General features: G+C 41.5%; 1 protein-coding gene across 1 annotated transcript in view; it reads left to right on the top strand.

The window, feature by feature from the left end:
• The window catches only part of Utp4 (UTP4 small subunit processome component), a 29,443-nt gene extending 15,283 nt beyond the window's left edge, over window positions 1–14,160 (top strand). Inside the window, exons 9-17 of the mRNA XM_051201454.1 lie at window positions 519–615; window positions 2,559–2,623; window positions 4,171–4,293; window positions 5,317–5,473; window positions 7,203–7,309; window positions 8,703–8,798; window positions 9,949–10,134; window positions 13,515–13,625; window positions 13,935–14,160. Coding sequence (XP_051057411.1) covers window positions 519–615; window positions 2,559–2,623; window positions 4,171–4,293; window positions 5,317–5,473; window positions 7,203–7,309; window positions 8,703–8,798; window positions 9,949–10,134; window positions 13,515–13,625; window positions 13,935–14,051 — 1,059 coding nt within the window. The 3' untranslated portion in view covers window positions 14,052–14,160. The remainder of the gene's footprint in view (window positions 1–518; window positions 616–2,558; window positions 2,624–4,170; window positions 4,294–5,316; window positions 5,474–7,202; window positions 7,310–8,702; window positions 8,799–9,948; window positions 10,135–13,514; window positions 13,626–13,934) is intronic.
• The last annotated feature ends 1,559 nt before the right edge of the window (window positions 14,161–15,719 follow it).

The raw sequence follows: 15,719 nt of genomic DNA, 5'->3' as shown, positions 1-15,719 counted from the left end.
GTTGATCTTTTTAAAAGCACCTCATTCACTCCTTTAGTTTAAAAAGCCTTTAGTTGCTATTGTTATCTCAACATAGAGCCCAAAATTCTTCATGCGGCTCTAGAAATCTTGGACTGGACCATCTCACCTAGCCTCTCAGTTCTGAAAGTTTTTCCTCAGTGCTTTGCATTTTACCCTTCCCTCCCTGGAACTTCTTACCCTGCTTCTCTGCTTGACTAGTCTTTACCAATGAGCCTCATCTGATCTATCTATCTGTTCCACAAAACTAGGTTAGGTGTCCTTGGAGGCTGGGTCTCACTATTGTTGCCCAGTCTGTCTTGGAACTCATGTGTACACTGGCCTTGAACTCACAGAGATCCACTTACCTCTGCCTCTCAAGGGCTGGCCACCAGGCCTGGCTAATCAAATGGGTTCAGCAGTAGAGAAGGGGCTGTGTTGGGATGCTGCTGTTGCCTCTGGAACTGAAGCAGCAGATAACCAGGTTGGCCTATTTCTGAGTTTTCAATTTTTGGATGCAGCGACGTCTCATTTCCTGTTCGAAAAGAAGGCAGCTTCTCCTCTTCCAGTTTGCTCATCACTTGGAGCTTTGGAGACTAGGATCTACACTTGCAACAGGTACATGGATAGGAAGGTTTGTTGTGTGTGTTTTTGTTGTTGTTTTTCTTTCTTTGTTTTGTTTAGAAATTTAGTTTTAAAACCTGGTACATTTTTAAAAATAGGAGGGGGAGGGGAAGGGGGACAACATCAAGACACCCTGGTATTTCCCTCAGAAACCAAGTGCCTCCCCGGGAACACAAGTCCCCAGCTTCGAATCACAGTGTATCCAACCCACACACACAAAAGAAAATTGGAAACTAACCATAGTAGCACACGCCATTAATCCCAGCACATGGGAGGTAAAGACCTGAGCCAAGAAAAAAAAAAACTGGAAAGAAAATGCAAAATATCAAAATTGCAGTTGAAATTGGGCCTGTAGAAAGTAAGTCAGGCATGGTAGCAAATACCTGGAAGTGGAAACAAGTTCAGGATCAGGGAGGCAAAGACAAGAGCATCCCTGGACTTGGCTGGCCAGCCAGTCTGGCCTAATTGGTGATCTCCTAATTCAGTGAAAGACCCTGTCTCACAAAATACAGTGGAGCTGGCCATGGTGGTGTACACTTTTATTCCCAGTCCCAATACTCTGCCTGCTGTGCCAACACTCAGCAGGGAGAGGCAGGCAGATCTCTGATTTCAAGGCCAGACCTGCACTGTAAAAAATAAAGTGGAGAGCAATTGAGGAAGCACCAACCTCTGACCTGCACACACACATTTATTTACAAGGGTAGTTTTTTTCTGTGTCTGTGGGAAATTATGATTTTCCCATATACAAGAAAAAAATTACTGAATGTTAACACTTTTTGATTTTCTGAAATAAGATCTCACTGCAGTTGGGGTTGGCCTTGAACTGAGAAATCCTAAATGATAAGTTTATGACCATGAGCCACTGTGGCCATCTAAAATCTTAAGCCAACTACTGGTTTTTTGTTTTGTTTTTTTGGCTGGTTTTTGTTTTGTTTTGTCTTTTGATGTCCTAGACCTTAGTTTATAGACCAGGTTGGCCTCAAAGTCAGAGATCTATCTGTACACACAACTACCACCTAGCCTTTGTTGTTATCGACGTGTCCCTATCTCAGTCAGACCAGGCTGGCCTTGAACTCACTGAGATCTGCCTGCCTCTGCCTCCTGAGTGTTGGGATTAAAGGTGTGCTCCTCGACAAGCCTAATGTTGTTTTCTTAAGAGTTAAGTTCGTTGGTGGCACGTCTTTAATCCCAGTACTCAGGAGGCAGTGGCAGGTATATAGATCTCTGTGAGTTCTTGGACAGCCAGGACTACATAGAAAAACTCTTGTCTTCAAAATACCCGCCCCCCCCCCAAAAAAAAAAGTTTACGATTCTATAGGGTGCATGCAGGAGGTAATTGAGATGACAGTTATGGAATCATACTTTGCTCTGGCTTGACTGATGTAAAAGCAAGCTATTGAAACATGAGAAAATAAGCTCAGCAGTTAAGGGCACTGCCTGCTCTTCCAAGGTCTTTGAGTTCAATTCCCAGAAGTCACGTGGTAGCTCACAACCATCTGTAATGAGCTCTGATGTCTTCTGACCTGCAGACATGCAAGCAGAACACTGTATACATAATAAAGAAAGAAGAATTTTTTTAAAAATGAGAAGATAGAATGAAACGTAGTGGCAGTACTGCATGGAAATAAAGGCCATGTGGCTCTGTAATGAATAACCAGTTCAGGAAATGTTTGAATTCTCTTTGGAATGTATTAAAATCTGCCTCTTCCCACCTGCATGTCTGTGGGATGAAGCTATGGCAGACTGTGTGCCTTAGAGTCATATTCCCTTTGCTGCTCTTCACGTGGCTCTTCAGACTGTGACTATGCAAGTGTTATTTGGGTAAAACAGATCTCCCACTGGTAGAAATTCTTTCACTCAGGGTTGACTTCAAAATGGAAAAGTGCACAAATTTCCTTTTGACGAAAAAAAAAACTCAGGCAAGTTTCTGTTTTTAGGCAAGAATGGAGATACTCTTCCACTCTGTAAAAATGCAGACCATCTACTGCACCTCAAGACAAAGGTGAGGAAGGTTTGTGCTCCCACCCAAGGTCTAGAGCACTTCTCCATTATGAATCTGAGCATCACTCACTCCAAAGCCCAAACTTTGTAATTTTATTTGAAGGATTGTGTCATTGCTGTTTATAAGTTAGATTTTGAGAATTTAATGAGGGTGGGAAATTGTTTTTTTCCTTTTTATACTATAAAAATAGCATGTATACTTTTAATAATTAAGATGATGAAAGGTTGTATAATCAAATTGAACTTTAAGCTTGCCCCACATCTAACTGTTCCACTGTTAAGAGATAAGCACCCCCACCCCAGGTTTCTTATATATCCTCCCAGAAAAACAAAACAACTTGCACTTGTTTGTATGTTTGCATTAGTAACTCACTGTGTAAATTGCTTTAATCATTTTATCTTTTTTGTTTTGTTTTGTTTCATTGTGTTTTGTTTTTTGAGACAGTGTCTCTTTGTGTAGCATTAGAGCCTATCCCGGAGCTGGCTCTTGTAGACCAGGCTGGTCTCGAACTCACAGAGATCTGCCTGCTTCTCCCTCCCAAGTGCTGGTGTTTGCCACCACTGCCCTGCTTTGATCTTTCATAAAAATGTCTTTTAGCTGTTTGTAGTAATCCTACTTGTAATCCTAGTACTTGGGACATGGAGGCAGGAAGTTTAGGAGTTCAAGGTCATTTAGGTTAGTAGGGAATTTGAAACCACCATGGGCTGAGTTAAATCCTGTCTCAATAATAATAGTAAATTCCAAAAAAAAAAAACTAAAGATTTTGGTCATTTGTGATGTAAGTTCCAACACTCAGAAGACTCAGGAAGGAGGTTTGCCCTGAGTCTAAAAGTCAGCCATGGCTAGGCTATGAAGAGAGACCCCACCACCCCTCCTCTCCAAAAAAGGACCTTAAGGAGAAGCGTCCTGTGAGGTTCTGGCCCCCCCCCCACCTCAGCCTCTTTGGTGCTGGAATCACAGATATGTATCTCCACACCTGGCTTTATTTTTAACTATTTTTAACTCCTCATTTTTCTTCCTCTTCTCCAAATATTTTTCAATTTTTTCTTAGAGATTTTTTGGGGGTGAGGTTTCAGGACAGGGTTTCTCTGTGTAACCCTGATTGTCCTGGCACCTGAGTGTTACGATTTAAGGTGTTCACCACCACACCAGCTCTTAGAGTTCTTAATGTAGGTCATCATGGACAGAACAGAGAATCAGCACTCCCAGTCTCCCAGTCATCTGTCCTCAGCTTTTGCATTAATGCCTTTCTGCTCGTGTTTCTGAGGGTGAGGCTCTCTGACTTACTCAGACTGTGTTGGACTTGGAAATCAAAGCGCACCAGTGAAGTGTTAAGGTTATGTGTGGGCATTTATGGAAATGTTAGAGCACTGAGAGCTTGAAGAGCCCTCTCATAGGATCTGGTGACAAGAAGCTTTGTTAGACTCGATGGCTTACTCCCATAAGCCCAGTTTGGTGTTTAATGTAAGGAGATTGTAGTGAGACAGTGAGACTTTTTCTGAAGAACAGTTGGATTTTTCACTCATGTTGCTTCCTCCAATTGCCAGGGCCCTGAGAACATTATCTGCAGTTGTGTTTCCCAGTGTGGAAGTTGGCTAGCCTATTCTACAGCATCTCGGTTTTTTCTCTATCGATTGAAATATGAACATGACAACATAAGCCTCCAAAGAGTAAGTAAAGGCAAAGTGTGTTCCAGTAAAAGAAGGAGCTTCCTAAATGTGTAATTTTGTTTGAAGTGGAAATGAGTTGGATAAGAATCCGTAGTGAAGTCTCAAGAGATGGCAGCTTATAACTTTAATCCATCTCAAAGTGATTTGACACCCTCATATAGACAAAAATACAGGCAAAACACCAATGTACATTTTAAAAAAAACCTTTGTTGTTGCATTTTTTAAAGATGTATTTATTATATCTGCAGAGTTCTGTCTGCATGTTTGCTTACACACCAAAAGAAGGCATCAGATCTCATTATAGATGATTGTGAGCTACCATGTGGTTCCTGGGAATTGAACTCAGGTCCTCTGGAAGAGCAGCCAGTGCTCTTAACCTCTAAGCCATCTCTCCAGCCCCCAGCTTTGTTTTGAAATCTTATAGAAGGCCCTGAGTTCAACCTTCAGCACTACCACTGCAATGCTAAATATTTGTTTACTTTTGTTGTTATTCTATTTAATTTGTATACACTTTTAATTACATTCCTTCCCCCCCACCATTCCCTAATCTCTCCTCCCTCTAACCCTATTCATACCCTCTCCACTCTCAAATAGGTAGCCTCTTTCATTATTAGTGTGTATGTGCGCCTGTGTGTGCATGTGCCTGTGTGTGCCTGTCTATGCCCGCACACACACGCTTGCACACACACACTTAGCTTACTGAGTCTGTTTTGTTAATGTGTGTTATGATTTTAGGGCTGATAAATTTATTAAATGCATAAAAAGAAAAAGAAATAGAGAAACATTCCTAGCAAAAATGGTGTTTTATTCCCATTTTAAGTTATTTCCAAGGTAGAGAGAACTGAGCTCTTGTCATCTGGATGAAGAGGAGGCTAGATAGGTGGTAAGAAGCATGGCAGTGTTCCAGGCCCTCTGTGGGTCCTTGCTTGGGAATTCCAAGAGTTGATGTAACTGAAACCTACCTGTGTCAGGTTGTGGTGTGCTGCTTTCTCTCACTGGCTTTCACTGTTGATTTACCCAAAGGTTTCCAAAATGCCAGCATTTCTTCGATCTGCCCTCCATATTTTGTTTTCTGAAGATTCAACAAAGCTCTTTGTGGCATCAAATCAAGGGTCCCTACATGTCATCCATCTGCTGGAAGGAAGCTTCAAGCACTTGCATACTTTCCAGCCTCAATCAGGTGGGATTTCTAAGTGGACAGGGTCTTCTCAGCATCTCTGGTGCCGGGGCGCCTGCCACTCTTCTCACCTTGCAGACACCCTCACTCACATGTTTGCCATTTTAAAGTAGGAGGAGATAGCTGGCAGATGGAGACTCTCAAGATGAGGTCTGAAATGTTCCTCACACCTACTCCTTTCTCACTGGGTTTTTGATTCCTTATTTGGGCCAAAGAAATTTCATCATCCTTAGTTTTGTTAGCTGTGCTAGGGAGAAAGTGAAAGTCACCTACAATCCTGACACCTAATAATTGCCCTTAGTGTTTTGGTGTTTTCTGATGTATCTGTGTAGTGATTTTGTGGATGTGCTACTTTTTGTTTTTTGTTTCTATGAGATGTTTATATATAAGATAAAAATATTGTTTTGCATATAGTTTCTTTGAGGTCATTTGTGCTTCTGAATGTTCTTCGTGTTCCATGAGAACATAAGATTGCCTCAGTAGGTGACTATATATATATATATATATATATATATATATATGCTAATGCTGACCTCAGCTTCTCATCCAGTTTACTGCGTTGGTAGTTGGATACAGTCCATGTTCCTGTCCCTTGTCCCTTGCCCTGGCATTTAGCTACCTCATCCATTTTTGACTCCCATCAGCCTGGACTGTGAACATTTAACATTAACTCATTGAAAAGCTGCTCCAGGTCAGGTGTGGTGGTACACAACTTTAGTCCTAGCACTCTGGAGGCAGAGGCCCTGTGAGTTTGAGGCCAACCTGGTCTACAGAGTGAGTTCCATGATAGCCAGGGCTACATAGAAAGGCCCTGTATTTCTAAAAATGCTTCTTTAAAAGAAACCTACCATTTAGGAGTCAAATGAATTAAACCAATAGTATTTTTTTATTATAAATCTTAGACTATCTTGTCCTTACCATCTTTATCCTACAACAGGTGGTTTATGACTTATTGTAAAGCTTTTCATTTTTGGGGGATTGTTAAATATAACACATTTTAGCATATAATATTGATGTCTAATTTTTATTCTACATCTTCATGTTGCAAATTGATTCAAAGCCCTTTGACAGAGGTGGCTGGTCCTTGCCCTGTAGTGTTAAGCAGAGATAGCAGGCACTCAATAAATTAAATATGTACTTCAAGTCTGTTAAACATGCTGTGTCCATAACTATAAAATAGTTTGAAAAAATAGTTTGAAATAATTAGCTTAAGGTGTGATTTTAGTGCTTTGCTCAAGTCTGACCCAGTGATTTCCTCTAGTATATCTTTCTGACCTCTCTTCACATGAGGGTGATAGCTTTTACTTATTTGTTTGTTTGTTTGTTTGTTTGCATCACATCTCATGATGTATATCTAACTGGCCTGAAAGTTGCTATATAGACCAGGCTGGCCTTGTACTCATATGCTCTGCCTCCTGCATCCTGGTATTAAAAACTTGTGCCACCATGCCCAACAATAGCTAATTAAATTTAAAAAGTGGGAAAGACATAGTTATCTAACATTTGGGAGGATGAGGCACATGGATCCTAAATTTAAGGCTGTCCTGGGCTACAAAAGTTAAAAAAAAAAAAAAAAAAATAGGTTAACACTTAGAACTAATTTGCAAAACTCCAGTAAAATCTCCTATAAATGATTTATAGCTATGTGGATATCATTGGTTTCTCCATGATCTCCAAGGTAGGGCAGGCTGTGGATGCCTCATCCAAGACCTTGTTTCTTGGGTCCTCACAGGGACAGTGGAAGCCATGTGTCTTTTGGCAGTCAGTCCGGATGGGAATTGGCTAGCTGCATCGGGTACAAGTGCTGGAGTCCACGTGTACGATCTGAATCATCTAAAGGTGAGCATCAGGTTTCATAGCCATTTGAGTCATACAGGAAGCTGCTAGTCACGTTAAGATTGAAGACTGATTGGAGTGACCTGGATATTTGCTAGACTTTTTTCTTTTAAAGCAGTTTTTCTTGTTTTAGAATTCTATAGAACCTCAAAGTTCTACTACCATAATATTAAAGTCACAAAATATTAAAATTAAAAGAATGGTGTGAGCTATACTCAAAATTAGGAATTTATGAGTGATGAATCCATTTCCTGGCTAGAGATGTAACTCAATGGTAGAGTACTGTACTTGCCTAGCATTCGTGACACCCTAAGGTCACTCCCCAGTACCACAAAGCAGACAAATAACAAAATGATTAAAAAAAAAAATACCCAGGTGTCTGCTTTGAGGAGGGAGGGGAGATTTTGATACATAGATACAGAGTTGGAGAACATGACATGTTTCCTTTTACCACTTGCCTTGTAAATTCAATGTGGTTTAAAATTAGGTGGAACCAGAAATTTGGGGAGGAAATTAAAGCATAGTTGGGAAATCCTTCTGACAGATGAGTAATAATACCACCAGCTGTACGTTGAGTTGTATATCAAGGTTCTGTCCCTAGCACTGACAAAAAGAAAGTTTCTGTACAGTGCCCGCATGCCTTATACTTGAACCCAATTGTCCATTCTTAGGCAATAATATTTTTTTAGGCCCAGTGTAGAGCTATGTGTGCTCAGTACAGTGATATATTTGAGTGATTCATATTGTCATGTTTACTCAGAGAAAACTGTTCTTGAAGTTTTCTGGAAATGCTTGATTTTGTAAGCAGTTAAGCATAATTTGTTTCTTTGAGAAAGGATCTCACTGGTCTGGAACTCACTATGTAGACCAGGCTGACCTCAATCTCAAAGATCCTCCTGCCTCTTGCCTTCCAGAGTAGGGGGATTAAAGACATTGGCCAACACACTCAGCCAAAATTTTTTTTAATGAAATTAAAGATCTTTGTTATTGAAATACCTGACCTTCTATAGAATGCTTTTGAGTTCAGAGAACCTTATTTCATACAACTGACTTAGGCTTGGGATTTAATACAGTAGTAGAGTACATTTAGGATCTATAAGGCCATGAATTCAAAGCCTGGTACTAGAAAGTAACAAAATAATAATAAACTACCAAAAATCACTGACATCTAGCTTTCTTCTATGTTTTTTATTTTGTGTGTGTGTCTGTGTGTCTCTCTGTGTGGTAGTTGTTTTTGAAATGGGTTCTCATTGTATAGACCTGAAACTGGCAGAGCCTGTCTCTGTCTCTGTCTTTGGGGTGCTGCGATTAAAGTTAAGCAGCAGCACATCCAGCTCATCTAACCTTTCTTGAAGGAAGATGTCCTATAGAGTTGTCCCTTGTCCTTTTTTCCCAGCTTCACTGCACAGTACCTGCTTACAACTTTCCAGTGACTGCTCTGGCCATCGCCCCCAATACCAACAACCTTGTCATTGCCCATTCTGACCAACAGGTAAGAGATTCTAGTGCTTGCCACTTCCTTTTGCTAAATAGTAGCCTGGAGCCTAAGATGATAGGCAGTTTGGAGCAACTTTCCCTTGAAGATACATAGGCTTATTTGTTTTGTGTGAGCCAAGTTTCTATGTGTGGTCTGTGCCCATTATAGGCCAGCAGTACCCATCTGTTTGATGGGGCACAATTTACAGTGCAGTGATGAAGAATTTTGAAGAACTCTGCTATTCCCCACCATCCCTCCCATCCCCCAGCAGGGTTTCTCTGTGTGTAGCACTGGCTGTCCTGGAACTAACTGTAGACCAGACTGGCCTTGAACAAAGAAATCTGCCTGCTTCTACCTACTGAGTACTGGGATTAAAGTCCTGCACCACCACTACTCGGCTACACTCTGCTAATTTTAACTAGAGACGTATTAAACTAGATGAGATATAATGGAGATGATAACATTAGCTATGTCCCATTGAGCTGTTGTGAAGATTCAACAAATCTGGGAAGCACATTTGATTAGATTGCTAAACAAATGATGCTTACTGTTTTAAATAGTTTTTACACTCTGATACACACACACACAATATCCAGAAAATGCTTTCATGGGTTTTCATTCTTGACCAAGACTGTTGAAAGGTGGTACCTTAAGTGTCTTTGTCATTGAAACTGGTACCCCCTGAGTTTAGTGGCAATGACCTTGTAATACCATCATGTGGGATATTGAGGCAAGAGGATCACAAGTTTTATTCCAGCCAGAGATGATCTGTAAAGCTCTGTCTCAAAAAAAAAAAAAGAAAGAAAGAAAGAAAGAAAAAGAAAGAAAGGAAGAAACTTAAGGGTGACTTATTGTCTATAATTTACCTTTTAAAATATTTTTTTGGGTGTTAGTAAAATGTATTACTAAGCCAGGCAGTGGGAGCATGCCTCTAATACCAGCACCTGGGAGGCAGGAACAGGCATATATCTGTGAGTTTGAGGCCAGTCTTGTCTACAAATTGAGTTCCCTGCCTTAAAAACAAACAAACAAAAATGTAATGCTAAATACGGTGCCTTAAGGTTTGCTAATATTTGTGGTTAGCAAAAAATAAAACCCAGAAGGAGCAGGAGCCTCTGAACTCCGTGGGTACACATGTGCACTTGCTTGGTGTTATATTCTTCAGGTATTTGAGTTCAGCATCCCAGACAAGCAGTATACGGAGTGGAGTCGAACAGTCCAAAAGCAGGGATTTCATCAACTATGGCTCCAAAGGGATACCCCCATCACGCACATCAGCTTTCATCCCAAGAGACCTATGCACATCCTCCTCCATGATGCCTACATGTTCTGCATCATTGATAAGTCCTTGGTGAGTTCTGAGACTTCTTAAGAATTTTCTCTCTCTCTCTCTCTCTCTCTCTCTCTCTCTCTCTCTCTCTCTCTCTCTCTCTCTGTGTGTGTGTGTGTGTGTGTGTGTGTGTGTGTGTGTGAGAGAGAGAGAGAGAGAGAGAGAGAGATGTTTCAGATCCCCTGGAGATGGAGTTACAGGTAGCTGTGAGCTGGGTGTTGGGAACAGAGTCCAGATCTTCTGCAAGAATAGCAAATGCTCTTAACTGCTGGGCTGTCTTTTCCAACCTCCTGTTTTGTTTTGGGTTTTTTGAGACAAGATGTTGTTATGTAGCCTGGCCAGTGTGGCATTAAATTTACAGCAATCCTCCTGCCTCTGCTTCCTGAATGTTCCTGGAGTTACTTGCCACACCCTACCTTTACTTATGAATTTTTAAGTATAAATAATGACTGATTAGATAAAGGAACAAGCCTCAGAATAAGTATGTTCTAGGTTCGAGTATGTTGCTAGTATGTTCTTCAGAGGAATGCTTTTGTCTGGCATTCTCCTTAATTTGTATTCCTACTCTCAGGTAGGACTAGTTTTTGCTGCTGTAATTATTTCTCTACCTGGCTATTCAACACATAACCCTAAGTAGAAAAGTTGATATTCAGAAGATCCTTCATCAGGTAATACCTTTGAGCTGACTGACTCACTTGTAACTTTCATTCCTGGGTTACTGAGTAAAGTGGTGTCATTAAAGGAGACACCCACAGATGTTTTGGCCACCCTGCCCTTAGCTGAAGACACTTCAAGAAGTTGATCTTTGTGTCTTGAGAAAAATCTAGTCAGGAAAATTCCAGTACTAATGGCTATTATTTAGGTAGGGACACAAGTGTTTTCTTTAGTTTGAGATGTTAGCTGCTGTTTTGATTCCTGCCAGATATCCATGTCTTTTCTGGGTAGGGGCTTTCTTTCCCTAGGAGACATGTGGACCACAGCCATGGCTGTGCTGCACTTTGGGTTTCACTCATACCAGCTGTTCTATCTGTGGCTCTGTGAAGACCGGGGGTGGGGGGGGTGGGGGGGGTGGGGGGGTGGAAGGTGCGTGGGTAAGGCAACAGATGGCTGTAAAGGAGGTGTGCACAGGGATGTGTCACTGAATCTCAATTCATGGGCCCTGTGTCCTGGGGTGTGGGAAGCAGAACGGGTTGACAAGTGACTTCTGTGAGATGAGTGGTACAGGAAGAACCCCTCCCACTCACTCACTTGTCTCTCTGTAACTCAGCCCAGAAGGCTTTCTCCCAAGTGCTGGTGATAAGTCCCTCATGTCCTTGTACTAAGTAGAGCTAGTTCCCAAGGAAGTGAGAGATGAAGTGTATCGTTTATTTGGCCATCTCTTGAAGTTTCAGAGGCATCAGTGGGAGTGGTTCATGTTATTTTTGCTGGGGGAGAACCTTAGCTACTTGTTAGCTATGGGGGGGGCGGTTAGAAAGTACAGTGCCTGTGTGGACGGAGACCCTGCACATGCCCATTTGTTCTTTTCTTACAAAGGGTTACTGACAAGACTGACCAAAAGCTTGTGTGTCTTAATCTTGCCGTGAAGTATGAAACCCTTTCTTGCTTTATCCTGTCCATGCATGATCCCTTTTGCCTGATACATTTTTATATGACTTTAGGTATATTGATACCTAAGATGTTTACAGATTAAATATTACCAAAAATAAATCATCTTTTAAAAATTTGTGTGCATGCACCTGGCTGAGTGTACATGCACCATGTAAGTACAGTGCCTATGGACACCAGAAGAAGATATCAGATTTCCTAGAGTTGGTGTTAGAGGCAGTGAGTGATGAGCCTCCAGGTGTGGGTGCTGGGAGATGAAACTGGGTCCTGTACAATAGCAGTAAGCATTGTTAACCACCGAGCCACCTCTCCAACACAAATGTGTATTTAAGACAGTTCTTTGAAGGCTGGAATGCAGCTCAGTTGGTAGAGTGCTTGCCTACCATGCATGGAACCCTGGGTTTGATCCCCAGCACAGTAAACCAGGTGTGATGGGGTACACTTTGGTAGTAGACATAGGGTCAGAAGTTCAGAGTTATTCCTGGTTCCATCAATTTGAGCTTAGCCTGGCTGGACTAGGGAACCTGTTTCTAAAAAAAGCTTTTTGGGGTGGCTGTGGTGATGGTTTAGTAGTTAAGAGCATATGCAATAAAGAATTTTAAAAATTTTAAGGTTTTTATCCTCCCCCTCCCCCGTGTGTGTATGTGGGGGGGGTTTCATTTGTTTTGTTGCTGTTGTTGTTTGAGACAGTTTTCAATGTACCCTGGCTGTCCTGGAACTGAGAGATTTGCCTGCCTTTGCCTCCCAAGTGCTGAAATTAAAGTTGTACACCAACACCACATAGAAGAAGTTTTTCTTTGTACATATAATTTTCCATTTATTAATGACTAAAGTAGAGGGGCTGTCGTTCCCAGCATCCATGGGATGGTTTATAGCCATCCTTAACTCCAGTTTCAGGGCACCAGGCACACACATGGTACACATACATACTTGTAATCAAATCACTCATACATATAAAACAAATCTGTTTTTAAAAGTGGCTCTTCGGGTAGTGGCACTTTTCACCAAACCTAACAACCTTAGTTCAACCCCTTGAACCCAGATGGAGGAAAGAGAGAACTGACTGTCTATGTAATGTGTGTGCCTAATGGGGGTGGGCAGTGCATGTGCCACTGTATGTGTGTAAATGTCAGAGGACAACTTTGTGAAGATGGTTCTCCTTTCAAACCTTTATGTATGTTCTGAGTTTTGAACTCCAGTGTCCAGTTGTACGTGAGAAACACCTTTACCATCTTACCAGTCCACCTGTTTGATTTTGAATTCCTTTTGTGGCCAAGTTTTCATGCTCCTACATTCAGTGTATATGACCCCTCCTATGGGATGGTGACCCATAGTTGAAGAACCCAAGGGTCTTAGACATGCATCATTGTGCATATCTGTAATTGTAGCACTCAGGAGGATCAGAAGAATTACATTGATACCTTGTCTCAAAATCAAAGAAACTGCATGGGCTGGGTCCATAAAGAGCAATGAAAGTAGCTCTGTGCTGTTTTATTTTTATGGTGTTAGGGGTCAAACCCCAGGTCTTAAATGCTAGTCAATAAAGTAATAGTTCAAATACTATGTCTTGTTGGGCCTAGTGATTCAGGCCTGTAGTCCCAGTCACAGAAGACTGGGCAGGGGAAACACAAATTCAAGGGTAAGAGTGAATTCATGGTCAGCCTGGGCAACTTAGTAAAACTCTCTCAAGAAGTATGAGAGAAATTAAAAGATTGGGGATATTGTTCAGAGTACTCTTGTGTAAGTCCCTAGGCTTGGCCCCCAAGTAAATAAATAACGTATCTTTGTCTTTTTAGCCACTTCCAAATGACAAAACTGTGCTCTACAATCCACTTCCTCCCAAAAATGAATCAGATGTCTTCCTGAGGCGCACGGCCCATGCGTTTAAAATTTCTAAGATATATAAGGTAAAAACCGCTTCTTGTATCCTAGATGGTTGCTTCCCTGTGGTGTTATCAAAATGTAATAAGTAACAATTGGAAGACTAATGTATATCTTCCTTTTGCATGTAGAGAGATCCTGATTTGGGGGAGACTAGTGACATTGAAATTGTCTGTATCTGTTTCATTGTTTCTGACTCAGTAGGTTAGAGGCAGGTAAATCATGCTTCCCTATGTGAGAGAAATTTGTTGTACTCTTAGTGTTCATGTGGGGTTTTTGTTGTTCTCTTGAGCTGGTGGAGAATGATTCCTGGTTGTCACTGTCCTTCTTTGCAGCCCTTACTCTTCATGGATCTTTTGGATGAAAGAACACTTGTAGCAGTAGAACGACCCCTGGATGACATCATTGCTCAGCTCCCACCACCCATCAAAAAGAAGAAATTTGGAACTTAAAACAGGGCACTTTTTGTGTCTTTTCTTGAACTGTCTACCCTGTTTTTGTTGTTTGTTTATTTGTTTGTTTTTCCCAGAATCATGATAATAAAACAAAGTTATTCTTTAAGACTGGTCACTATAAATGTTATTTTCCAAAGTAATGGGCAGGAATATCCTTTCATTGAGTGAACGGAATGTCACTATAAATCTCCAAAGTAGGTCCAGCAGCATGACTCTGGGTAAAAACACTTGCCATTCAAGCCTGATAGCATCAGCTGATCCCAGATCCCATGCTTGAAGGAGAGAACCAGCTCTGGAAAGCTGTCCTGACTTTATGAGCTGTACACAGGTAGGTACACAATAGCAGTGAGTTAGAACACCCAAGGTATTCGTAGCTGCAATAGTGAGCTCAGCTAGCTACAAATCCATACTGCCTTTTTGGAATCTTGTCTGTTTTTGAACTATAATCTCAGGAAAGAAGATAGTCCAGGCTCTCTGTTCTCTTGTCTATTCTGGGGTATCAAAGAACTGGGCATCACTGTCTGCTAGCCTGCAGCCTCCCATCCCACCCTGGAAGATACTACTAATAGCCATAATCCACCTCATAGTTCAAGGAAGACCTTCTCAACTGCAACAGCATAAACAAGTGCTCCACCTGAAACTTAGGTGTTTTTGGCAATCAGAGAGAGCTGGGGATGTACAGGTAAACTACATGTCTAGCATGCACAAGGCCAGGTTCTATCCTCAGTGCCATATGACGAAAACAGCGCCAATTCATTTGCTGGCCATATGCCAGCTTCAGAAGGTAAGAGAGCAATAGGGATTCTGTTGGAAAGTGGGAATCAGAGTGGGGACCTGAGAGGCAGCCTAGCATGGATGTCACTCTTCTATCTGCTTTGATCTTGTTATTCCCAGTGGTGTTCTCAACTGACTAGCTTTGAATGTGATCTTTAAATTAGAAAGTGAAGAACAGTAGTTAACCTGAACCAAGCAGATAGATTTCTTTACCATCTCAGTGGTTGTATTCTGTTGCATGCCCTGGAAACTCAGCATGTGGAGTTTTGTGTGCTTAGAGAAGGAGGGGTGAGGATGTGGGCTCTGACAGCGTCATGTAGTGTTGGAAGAAAGCATTTTTCTGCAATGAACACCACTCTTTAGTCTGGAAAGAAAAAGTGAGAATTTAAGGCAGATCTGTGGGAGAGCAGTTTAATAGAGATTAGAAGAGATCATTTACAATGGATAGTATGTATTACAATGGACAGGTTTGATGCAATGAAGTTTACAATAGTCATGAATTTCTCCTTTGTTTAGGTTGTACAGTGACAGGAGTAGTTTAAGTACAACTACTTAAACTCTTTCTTCTTGAATGAGTTTCCTTCTGTAAAAGCATTTACCCAAAGCAAACAAACCTGGTCTCCCTAGAAACGTGTTTTTGAGTCCACTTGTGGTGGGGCTTGCCTATGAGTCCTGGCACTTGGGAGGCAGAGGCAGGAGGAATGAAGATTCAAGGCTAACCCAGGCTGCAAGGATAAGTTCCTGTCCCACAAAACAAAAGATACATAGGCATTCCAGGCTAGCCAGGGCTATGTAGTGAGACACCCCCCCCCCAAATGTGGTTAAGGTCAAAGTTCAAGAAGGATTGAGAGGCCCATGCCTTTAATTGGAGGCAAAGGCAGAAGGATCTCT

The sequence above is a fragment of the Phodopus roborovskii genome, unplaced genomic scaffold (assembly GCF_943737965.1).
Source record: "Phodopus roborovskii unplaced genomic scaffold, PHOROB, whole genome shotgun sequence".
Taxonomy (NCBI): Eukaryota; Metazoa; Chordata; class Mammalia; order Rodentia; family Cricetidae; genus Phodopus; species Phodopus roborovskii.
The sequence above is the reverse complement of the archived record's forward strand: the minus strand, read 5'-3'. Positions and strand labels throughout refer to the sequence as shown.